The sequence below is a fragment of the Tachypleus tridentatus genome, chromosome 11 (assembly GCF_004210375.1).
Source record: "Tachypleus tridentatus isolate NWPU-2018 chromosome 11, ASM421037v1, whole genome shotgun sequence".
Taxonomy (NCBI): Eukaryota; Metazoa; Arthropoda; class Merostomata; order Xiphosura; family Limulidae; genus Tachypleus; species Tachypleus tridentatus.
The window spans coordinates 59,809,403-59,821,925 of NC_134835.1; the positions used below are offsets into that span (position 1 = coordinate 59,809,403).

General features: G+C 34.3%; 1 protein-coding gene across 9 annotated transcripts in view; it reads right to left on the bottom strand.

The window, feature by feature from the left end:
- Positions 1-1,790: 1,790 nt before the first annotated feature.
- Positions 1,791-12,523, bottom strand: part of LOC143232244 (uncharacterized) — an 81,991-nt gene continuing 71,258 nt past the window's right edge. For 3 of the 9 annotated variants that reach the window (XM_076467409.1, XM_076467407.1, XM_076467408.1), the window contains 2 exons: positions 7,095-7,238; positions 1,791-4,988 (listed from right to left, as the gene is read on the bottom strand). In XM_076467409.1, coding sequence (XP_076323524.1) covers positions 4,777-4,988; positions 7,095-7,238 — 356 coding nt within the window. In that variant the 3' untranslated portion in view covers positions 1,791-4,776. Of the gene's footprint in view, positions 4,997-5,522; positions 6,685-7,094; positions 7,239-12,523 lie in introns of those variants that run through there. The other 6 variants (XM_076467412.1, XM_076467410.1, XR_013017461.1 and 3 more) reach the window with 5 other exon arrangements.

The window sequence follows — 12,523 nt, forward strand, 5'->3', positions numbered from 1 at the left end:
TCAGTATAGATTTCTAATTCTACACTTGACATACATCTTTCAACGAGACAAGCTGCAACCTAAGTTTATTTCACTACACAACCAGTATGTCATCCTACCACGTTCGTTTCCGAAATGAATGTTAAAAACCAGTTTTATTTTCATTGTAATTGATACAATGTTTATTCGGACAAGATAGGCAAATGGTTCAATGTCGAGAATAACCACTTTTATGGTTATTTACGAAAAAAATCAAGAAAAATAATGGAATGCACATTTTTCAAAAAAGAAAGATTTGTCGAATTTAACATTTGAACTCCAAAAACACAAAGGGCTCCAAAACTTAGCATAGGTGATACTTAATCGATTGATAAGAGCTTGCGAAAGATAACTGCGTAGAGCAAGATGTAAGGACCCGGCATGGCCAAGCGTGTTAAGGCGTGCGACTCGTAATTTGAGGGTCGCGGGTTCGCATCCCCGTCGCGCCAAACATGCTCGCCCTTTCAGCCGTGGGGACGTTATAACGTTACGACCAATCCCACTATTTGTTGGTAAAAGAGTAGCCCAAGAGTTGGCGGTGGGTGGTGATGACTAGCTGCCTTCCCTCTAGTCTTACACTGCTAAATTAGGGACGGCTAGCACAGATAGCTCTCGAGTAGCTATGTGCGAGATTCAAAAACAAACAAGCAAGCAAGATGTAAACTTGTTATGAACAACGTTGTTTTTTCACCTTGACAAAAGTAAAATCTAGTCATTTTCTGTGTCGTAATTATAAATTTCAAACTCAAATGAAAATTTTAAATAAAAGTTGACAATTAAAGTTTAAATTGTAACGACATAAGTTTGAAATTTTTCTTTCTTTCTTGGCCTGGCACGTCCGGATGATTGAGACGCCCGATTCCAAATTGAGGGTTGCGGATTCGAATCCTTGTTACACATACTTGTCCTTTTAGTCATATGGACTATGCAATGTTACGAACAATCCCACTATTGTTTGTAAAAGAGTAGCTCAGAAGTTGACGATAGGTTGTGTTGACTAGATGTCTTCCCTCTAGTCTACCGTTGCAGATCGCCCTCGTATAGCTTCGCACAATATTCAAAACAAACCTTTCTTCCTTACCCAATTCATAGCAACAACCTCATCTGCAAGTTGAAAGTAATGGTTACAAAACGAGCTCTTTGTCTCATGAAATCATTATAATGAAGCTGGACTTATCTCCTGAAACATAAGACATTAACAAAGCTTCTAGCCATGCATTTAAATCAGCGACTGGTTTCATGAGAAAGATGATAAAGATACAAGAATCATGACAGTTCAAACATCTGTGTAAAAAGGATTGAGACCCCTAGTACAGTTCCAATAGATTTTTGTACACTTAGCCTGACAAAACACAGTCTTAAAAGTCAACATTCACATACAGTGGAAATTATGTCTAGGGGAAAATTTAACGATCAACTAACGCTGACTGGAACCCTATACTTGCTTTTGCTTGATGTACAATATTGGTATGAATAGAGCCTACTGAAACCCCTTTTTTTTTTTTTTTTTCAGCTGACTGGGCATTTAGGTTCAAATCCACCACTGGGTATGTCAACAGGTGTGGTTTAAAAATTGACCTTCCAAAAAATGGTTATAATGAAAATAGCAATTTCTGGCAGTAGTTCTTAATTACTGATGTTAGACTAAGTTCAATCAACCATAAGCAACAACTGAAGACATTTCTGATGCAGCACAGAACCTGAAACACTGATCTAACATGCAATTAATATAGATGTAAAAGATTAGACATTCTCTCTCGCAAATACACCTGTTTTTAATTTGAAGCAAATGTCATTTTATTTCTCATTCACTTTATCATAATTGTTACACTGAAAATCTAGTAAACATCAAAATGGGAAAAAAAAGGAACAAAAGAATCTTCACAATCAAAATCTACTGTTCTCTGTTAAATACAGAACAGACTTAATATGAAAAAACTGAAAATCATGTTTACTTTCATAAGTGGTCATTTCTAGTACTGTACAATTTGTCTAATTATGATTTCTAAGAGTATTTGTACTTAATATTTCAACTTTTCACCATTCAACCTATAATAGGCAAATATCAGTACCAAAGCTAATATGAAAAAAAATGTACATTTCTTAATCTTTAATCTAGAAAGCAATTTAAACCAATTAAGTGAATAATATCATTATCAAATGCAATAATAAATAGAATAAAAAGAATACATATTACTTAATGAGTCCTGTATATAAAATAATGCTTCTTTTGTTTAAAACTACACAGCTTAATCACAATTGTTCTGTGAAATTACAACACACTTGTTCACTATTGTTTACTTGATTCCTTTCAAAATCTAAGAACTATCATTTAACAGCTCTAATCTGCATCTATATTCAATATTCTACACTGCTCAACTTCTCTCCTCATTCAAGTTTAATATTTTACTTTCTTGCCAAGTAAAGATGCTCAAATTGATTTGTTACGTGTAAAATACACCATCCAGTGACAATGCTCATTCTGATCTAACTTCCGTATAGTCAAGAACCTCATCTGGATCTATGTGTTTTTAATTCATTGTCCAGTCTTTAACCAAATCTGACCTATAACACTGCACAAACAAAAGTCTAACTTGAATCTGTCTTATGTACACAACAGTTGTCCACTCGAAGATAAAACCTGTATTTCACTAAGGTGAGAAACACATTACTTACCTTAGAACACATACACAGGGTTCTTACAAGTGGCACAAGAGTAAAATGATTCATTACAAAAACATAAATAAAAAATCATTTAACACTAACATACACTAGATTCACAGCCAAACAGCACAAAACTTATTTTAAATAATACTTCACAATGCATTAGTCCACACATGATCGACTAAAACTGAAAAACAGTGCATTTACAATTGAAAGTAAAAAATAATTGTATTAAACATTCTTTAAAAAAAAAAACTGAAAATTATTTGTGATACACTTGGATAACCAGCCTATAATTATTTCCATTTCTCAACTGTAAAGACATTTCTTATATTTTATTATTCAATTTTTTAAGTGTAATTTTTATTTTTTTCAGTAATATCACAGATTAATACCAAATGTTTAACACTCCTACGAAAATACGTTTCTAGTCCTGATTTCTCCAAGCCCGTTCCCCTGGCTGTGGTTTCGCTAGATAGTAGATAGGGACAGTGGGAATCTCGTTAATCCATTCATTAATGGATTTAAATGGCAATTTCATTTAAATACAAAATTATTAGCCTAATATTAATAACCTTTCAAGTTGCTCTGGGGCCTATTAGGCCCCACTTTTCGTAGGAGTGTTAAACACTTTTCATGCAGTTCCTAAGAAAACCTACAGAATAAGTTAGTATAGAAATACATTATGTGTAAAATATACTTGGGAGCAATTCACCTAATATTTTCCCAAATACATTATTATTATTAAATGATAAAGCCTTTTACCATTCAAGAAACCCTTCCTTCATAAAAATTGAGTAAATTCAAGTTACGACTGAAAGAATTACTTAAAAGTAACACTGAAGGATAGAGATTACCACAAAACAAACTACTTGAACTACAACAAAAGAAAATATTGAAATACAGGAAAAAGGGTACTTTATATCCCCAAAGTCATTACACTTTAAAATCATATCAAATACATTTTACATTCTTTAAAGAATTTTTGCTGAATTTCCTCTATCAAAAATGAGGTGTTTTCCTTCAACTTCCTAAATACACAAAAAAAAAAAAAAAAAAAAAAGTGTTTATAATGGCTTTTCTTACACCAGTGTAAGGAAATATTTTTTTAAGTAAAGTTAAAGCATCCTTCATGATAAATGTAGCAGGATGAATATCATAAGTCATACTGTGGGTCCTGAAAGGCTATACAACATTTTAAGTTATACTATTAAAAATATATATTGTGAGTCTTATAACCTTTATAACAACAGAGAATGTCTAAGAGAGTTGATTAAAACTGTAAAACCCAAGCACAAAGATTTACTACTGCATCCTACTATACCCATATCCCATACTTGAAATTCATAAGTTTATTTATATGTAATTGTTTATTCACAAACAAATTTAAATATGCATGATTCAAGTTAAAACGATTTAGAAATTTTAAATCCTTACAAATTTTGCCTGGATTTCTAAGCTTTTCAATGGCTCATTCAATAAATTAGTCAAAACTATGATCACAAGGAAATACAAATAATGTAACTGCTGTCTCAATGTTTATTTCAAAGTACTTGATAAGTTCCACTAACTTCTCTTCATTGTGCAAAAACTCTGTTTTAAGAAGTTAAAAAATAAACATACAACAGCAATATTGCCATTTGATTTTACATACCCTATAAATAACATCCATGCTACATACTTTCAGCTTGTAAAAATCTTATCAGTTATCAAAAGAACCATATCTTTTATTCACATTTGAAACATAGCGAAATAGTGACTCAGTACATCAAGCCTGATTAATTTTGTTAAGTTTAGAAAAACATCTTATAACCTTGTTACCTCTAACCTTGTAGGTCAAAAGAACTTCAAACCTGTTTATATACATGTGGCTTTAGTCTGTCTCAGAGCAACTCAAATCTTAAAATCACTCTCAAAAATCAAAATTTCGAATGTGATTTTGGCATGATTGGTTTAAAGATTACATTTGGTCACTGTCTAGGACAATGTCTACTAAGTTTATTCTCTTAAACAATGACCATTTTGAAGAAGAATGATTTAAATAGGCAGTCCACCAGATTTCACGAAACAAGTCCTGTCTAAGAAAATGCACAGCTAAAAATACACTTGTGACCACTCTTCAGAATGACATATTTCAGAAGTGGCCTTTGATTCAGGGCTTTGAGGATCTTCCAGCTGTTTCAGAATACGGTTGAAAATTTCAGGCTTTAACCACAGAGAACCCAAAACACTATATTCCATGAAAGTGTTTGTATACGACCCTGTTTCTGTGTTAGGAACTAAAAACTGTTCATCCATTTTTGTACCTGGAAAACTACTAAAATCAGTAAGGAAATGGAAAAATACATACATTTTCCATAACTATAAAAACTTATATGCAAATTTTTTTTTCATAATTTCAAAAACTTATTCCATTTAAAAGCACAAAAGCATTAAACACTACAAGCAAGAACAAAGTATGCTTTATAAAAGTAAGGGTTTTTCTTGTTCCTAAGAGTGCTTTCATTTCTAACTACCTCTTACTGTGTAGAGTATCACTGTTTAAAAAAAAAAAATCAATCAATATTTTTATCTAACTTACTCTTGAATCATAAAACATTTTACCTCAAGTGCCTTCTCTGTATGAGTAAAAATAATAATCCTTAACATCACTGTTATATTTTAATCAGTTGTTTGGTTGTTGGTTGTTTGACATTTATTGGTGCAAAGGAACTAGGTTATCTGTGTCAAACAACCAGCAAAAAAAAGGAAAAGGTTAAAGTATCATAAAAGGTAAAAAGAAGTTAAGACAAGAAGGTAGGAGAAGAAACAGAAATGCTGGGTGCACAAGAAAATCTCTCACCAAGAACATAAGCTGTGTTCTACACATCAGTAACTTCCTGGTCTTCTCTTTACTAGACATCTTTCAAACCATCCTTCCATTCCCATTTATGCAGATGGTTCAAAATCAAGTGATTTGTGGGATTTGGCATGGTTTTCTGTGACTCAGTGGTTGCTCACAGGAACCCCTATATAGTTTGTGTTCACAGCAGAGTTGTATTCTATTTCTTTTGCCCCGGATCACGTAAAAGTTATGCAGTACACAGACTGTACTATTTACACCAACTCTTAGCTCTCTATTGGCATTAGAATCAATTAGCATTAGTTCTCATCCTGTTCTCATCGATATTCATCAATGGCTACTCCATTGTTGTTTCTTTTTTTCTTCTATTCATGTCTAGTTCTTCTGGAAACCTGGAAATGCCAGTATTTGTAAAAACAAGCTTGCTAAAACTGCAGCTAGCTCCATCTGCTTTGGTGCCATCAAAGCCATATATGGACTATGGTCTTGTATTGAAGGCTTGGCTTCATGTCTGTTGGAAGTCAGTTTGGAGTAAGCAACATTATAAAAAGCTTTCCAGATCAAACCTTCTGTTGTTCTTTGGCCATTTTGTATTTTTAAGGATTGAAAAGAAAAAAATTGTCCTAACTATACATGCATTGGTAACAGTTTAACTCACTGTTTTCCTTTATCTGGGACTGATCCACCAATGTGTAGCCTTTATGACACTTGTTCATGAGTATATGGAATCAAAATGTTGACTAGTCTGAGTAATTTTCATGTTACAATTAAAAATACTTTTATTCACTTTTAGTTTTCAGTTTTATTTTCATAACCTCTAAAACCTCTTAAATGAGTATTAAACATTTCTTTCAGAAACACTTTATATTTTGTGTTATTTCCCTTACCCCTACTCTATACAAATTCAAATATTATTTCATATGCACAAACTTCTCTATAAATACACACTTAACAAAAAATCATTCTAAATCAGGTCATATAACTTTTACCCAATACCTAACAAGTTAAAGCAACACTTTGGAGCATATTACTACCAGCATAACACAAAGAACATTTTTTGCTACTGTTTTTAAGAGATAATAGGTTTAAAGATTACCTATATCCACTGCATTGTTTTGTTGTTATTGGCCATTTTAAGCTGTTAACAACATCTACATTTTCTAGTAAAAAATAAAATTATCATATAGTTCAAAACAATTTAGCACTAAAATATAAAAACTGAAATATTAGACAAAAATATTCTTCAAATATTAAAAGAAGTTACTTGCACTTTATTTTTAAGGTTTATCTATATTACATCAGTGTTTTTTTTTGTTAAATGTTGTTACAATGGAAAGTTTAGCATTAGGCAGCAATGCAGACTTGTAGCTATCAAACTAAATATGATCAAAGATAGGAAGGAAGCAATAACAAAACAGATGTTATTGGAGAAGTAAAATAGTTTTGTTTTCAGAAGGCATAACAAACAAATGGCACCCAGTATATTTCAGAAACATTTTCTTATTTTATACAATTATAATGGAAATATTAGCAATATGAAAAACAAAGGTTGATCTTTGTATTTTCTCACCTAGTTTTTGATAAAACAGAATATAAGCAGTGGTTTGGTCCTCTTCTTGTGGTGCCTGTTTTTTCGTTACTTCATCATTGAAATGATGCCACTGTCCTGATATGGCATGTCTTGTGTAAGCAGTGTAATGACCTGAGCTAACACCTTCAGAACAAGAAAAAAAACTGACTATCAAGTGAGTAAGGAATGAACAAAATATCATTCAACTCAGTAAAAGTAATGTACAACAACTACATTTAAAAGTCAGCAGTTGTAAGATACAACTGCTGTTATTTTTTAAATGACTAGTATAAAATGAGATATAGTTTTGGGTGGGAATAGCAGAACAACAAAAGTAATGCAACAACATACATACCACTTAAATGATACACTTATGTATGTACAGAATACAAAGCAAATACAAGCTAGTTATTTATACTGATGTACATATGCTATTATGTAATCCCAACTTGTATCTCTGAAGCAAACATTTTCATATATCAAGACAATCTACAGAAGAACAAAATAATAATAAGACACTTGCTACCACACAATACCAACTGACTATTGTGAACATTTTCCTACACTAAAAGAGATGACCTACAGAATGAAAGATACACTATCTTACAATTCTGACTGACCACTGAATTCAATATTTTCCTGCACAGATATGTAAAAGAATAAATTCAACTAATAAAAAGACAAGATACTTTGCAAAAATGACTGACTGTTGTAAAGCCAATATTCTCAGAGAGAGAAAGATAACCTCTAAAAAAAATAAAGTATTATAATAATAATTTACACCTACAACCAAATGTCTTCCCAACATAAAGTAAACAGCTTTGTGATTTATACATAATTAAGGTTAGAAATTAACCCATAGTTCTACTTGAAAGATATAATACACAATGAGTATGGGAAAATTAAGTTACTAAATTCAACTGTAGACAATTAAACAGAGCTTCAAATAAGGTACCTCCCTTCCACTCACAAGATTAGCCATATTCATTCATTGCTGTCTCCTATATGGAAATATTTTATTTATGGATGCCACAAGCCTTCTGCTCCCACCTACTGGAATCAAGTGATTCCAACATTCTCTTATGCAAATCATCATGCTTCACCCCTCCACAAAAAGGATAATAGCTTACATGACACATCCAACTTCCTTTCTGCTCCTCTACCAAACTATCACTTTGAAGTTTGGAAAAAGACAGAAGTACCATACGAGTGGGAGGACAAAGGGTGGGGGAGTGTGAGTATGGAGAAGTACTTATTAGAAATACATTTTCAGTATGGGTACTCCCCTTCACTCACAAGATTAGCTTGAATCCAACACTGACTAGGAGAAGGGAAGAACAGATTTATCTCCTAAAAGTGTCCAAAAGATACCAACGTAGATGAGAGAGCCAAATCGGAAGATTTGAAGAGGGAAACTACACCACTAATGACCCATCCATAAAAAGTGGAAAAATGATAAGAGCACATCCAAGTGGGTGAGAATTGAGGAACGATAAGTATTAAACCCTTAAAAAGATATATGCAAGTCAATCAAACCAAGCAGAAAATTGGATAAATAAAGAATGAGCACTAGTGTACAATGACTACGGCACAATGGATCATAAATGGTAAGTCAGCTACATTTAAAATCCATGCTTCTGGGAACCAACATCCATGAAGGGATAGGATGAGGATCATGCAATCTTCATCTTAAGCCCTAGTGACTGGAGAGAATCATGAACCACTCCAACCCCAAAACAAGAAACTTATTATTTGAAGAATATCTCAATCCACGAATCCAACATAGAATATCTAAACACGAAATTGAACCATCTGATAAGCAATAACATCCTCAGACAAAGGTACATAAGGTAAAGCAAAAGGATAAAGCCAGAACAATTCCCTTTACCCCCTGTTGTGACCAACAACACAAAAGGTGCACAATCAAAAGAGGAAGATAGACAATCTTGCACATGCACAAGGACATTCATTCACTCTTAAATCTAAAAAACTAGTTCTGGGGTACTGACATTCATGCAAGGGGAAGGCATAAGATGAGATTTTCCAATAAAAGGGGTGAACTGCAATTTAATGTTTCACTCTGTAATAATTATATAATGCATATTGGATGATAGCACATGATCTACACTAGCAGAACACCCCCACCATAGTCTAAACTGAACTATTGTCCTTTTTTTATGGAACACACTCAGCATTGTGGTGTTTCCACAGTTATTCTTTCCAGCAGCTTGAAACTAGTAAGTGGTAAGAACTCCCATACTCCCCTTAAAGAAAGAAGGAAGGATGAAAATGTATAGGAAAGTCGAGAGAAAGATCACTACATGATACAGTACAATAGGTGACTGTGAAACCCAAACCTGAATAGAAAACCATTCCATATTTACTCGATGGCAAGAACAGGCAGCTATCCCATTCTGCTTTAACCATAAAGTCGATAGGTAGTACAGTCTGGAAAAGGGCAAGTTTATGTAGCAACGTCGCAAGGTTATACACCTTCAAGCAGACTTGAGAAACATCCCATCTCAATGATGAGCACTACAAAGCAGTGGAATGGAAAACAAGTTAATATGGCTGTATAGTGCAGATTTGGAACTGTAGAATACATGGCCAGATACACTTATCACAGAACGGAATTCAGATAATGAAAGTATAAAGGACAAGGGCCAAAAAAAAAAAAAAAGAAAGCTTTAATATAGACTTACATTTGCCCAGTATTAGTCATGCCAAAGCTTGAAGAACAGCCATATGATGTAAATAATGGGAAACGTGTCACATGCAGTAGACATGGCTGATTACGGGATTTAGTCCAATGGTTAACAAAGATGAGAAGTAAAGAAAAAGATGAAGTGTCAAATTTGATAAAAAGTTACTCTGAACAAATTCATGTTAGAAGAGGAGAATGAGAAATAAGCCAACTAGATAAAATGATGAACCCAACTGGTGAGAATAGAAGAGGATAGATCTCTGGATGAAGACTGCCTCTGGATAAACATTCCATTCTAAAAGAGAAAGTCATTGGGAAGAATTAAATATGAAGAAATAACAAATAAACATGGTAAGGACAGTTGAAGCAAAAATTCTACAGTAACAGGAAAGACAGAAGGTATGGGACAAGGCTACCTTACTGTCTGAAACTAAGTGGGCCCAACAAAGGAGATTCAATGTATAAAAACAAAGGGATATTGACTAGGTGTCACTTTGATGATTGATATACATTACCACCATTGAAATGAATTATCATTAAACAATGTCTGGTTAGAGGCAGGAAGTGAGCCAAAGCCCAATGGATGACCAGACACTCAAGGATGTTGACATATAAGGAGTGCTCAATGACAGACCAACAACCCAAAGTTTCCAGTGCCCAGCCCATGCACCCCAGCCCTGAAGCAATACACCTGTAAATGGATACAAATCTCAACAAAGTGGAGGAAATGGGACACCTTCTGATGTACGAGTCTTGTCCAACCACCAAGGCAGATTGTCCACTAGGAAATGAGGCAGTATAATAGAAGCAGCCAAGGGATCTCAAACAGAGTTCCACTGATCATAAAGAGTTCTTTGTAGGGAATGCATACATGCACTTCTCCAAAAGCAAAAGAACCTTGTCCGCAGAAAGTGCTCGAGCCGACAGGGTGTAAAATACTAACATTCCCATGGAACAGAGTCAGAGAAGATGGTTGGGCCCCCTGCAAACAGTGTGGAAAAAAAAACACCAAAACAGACAAGATATTTGGTAGAACAGAGATAGAACGTCTTCAATTTAATTGACCAGCCTTTCTGAGTAGCTTCTTAAAAGAGCTGACAAACATGACTGACTGATACGAGGTCAAAATAGGCCAGTAAAAGCAACTCGTTCCTATAATAATGGAAATACAGCCCCAGGAAAGGAAGATGAAAAACAAAAAACATAAGATGCAGAAGCAAGCACAAAGAGTAGAGCATGAAACTGACACACTGCATTATGAGAGATGAATAAAAACATGAATGAGACCATGATAAAATGGGAATATGCAGATAAGGATTGATAATGTCAACCTTGGTCATCCATTTACCTGGAGAAAATACCCACTCGAGGATGAAATAGGACACCATGGTGAAACAAGAAAGGCAAACAAAGCAACTGAAACAGAACAAATTTATGGAAAGTCTCCAATCCCCAGTTTTCTTGGAAACAATAAATAATCAGGAGTAAACTCCATATGACTAATGAGGGAACATATTCAATCACCTGTTGAAGGAAGTGGTCCTGAACCACCTCTGACAGATGCTGAAAAGCAATGTTATGAAGGTGAAGAAAATAAATAGGTACAGGAGACAAGAGAGGTGTAAGCAAGAAATGGAGTTTCAATACTACCAACAAAGCTTGAAGAACTTAAACTTTGTTGATGAAAGAGCAACATTGATGGAGAAAGACCACAAATCAAGCTCCTACTGGACCAGAACCCATCGAGTAGTCACAGTACTGTTGACAACATTGACGTGCACCACTGAGGAAAATAATGGGCTATGAAACCTTAGGAAAAGGAGAAAACAGGTAAGGATTGGGAAGAGAAAGAATGAGAAACTGTAATAGGGGCCACACTTGGCTCTGATTGAAACGAACAGGCTACTAGATGGGATCGTATCAACAACAAAATGCCATAAAAACAGGACCATATATATCTCCTGGAGATAAGGTGTGTAATAAATGGGCCCTTGATGAGACAGCATTCTCACACAAAAACCATATATATAATGCCTGAATCAAAGACAACAAACAAGTTAAAGGGGAGGTAAAGAGGGAAAGGATGTTTCCAAAAAACCCCTCAGAATTCCTGTAAAGAGCCTCAGATAAGAGATGAATAGTGCAAAGACACTGCACAATAGCCATGACTGAAGATGTGAGTGGAAAAATTGGGTTTGGGTTAAACTTAGACATTTTAGGGCCTGTGCTCCAAATAAGTAAAACAGAACCCAACAATTGTTGGTGAAAATAAGGATACTCTGCATGATGATTCAATACCCATGGGGACAAGGCTTGCTAATGCCAATGTTAAATTGGGTCACAAGTTCTTCAGTATGGACTCAAATGTAAGGGGAGGAGGAGAAAAACCAAATGTTTGTGTAGTAAGGAAGGATGTAGGTTATAACAAACTCTGAAACTCTGAAAAGCCATGGAAGACTGAACTGAATCCTCATGAAAGAATATGAGAAGACACAGAAAAATCAGGATGTGGAAACATGTGATCAAAGAACTTGTCAGCTAGCATGTTTTGGAGGAAATTGGGTAACATGTGAATATCAAGACCAAATCATTTAACATTTAATCTCCCTGCAAACAAAAGTAGATTAATCTTCTGTAGGGTTGACTGTACCATTTACCTTAGATAAAGTTGAGACACCCAAAATGATTAGATTAACTTTGGAATTCATGCTTCAAGAGTCAACAA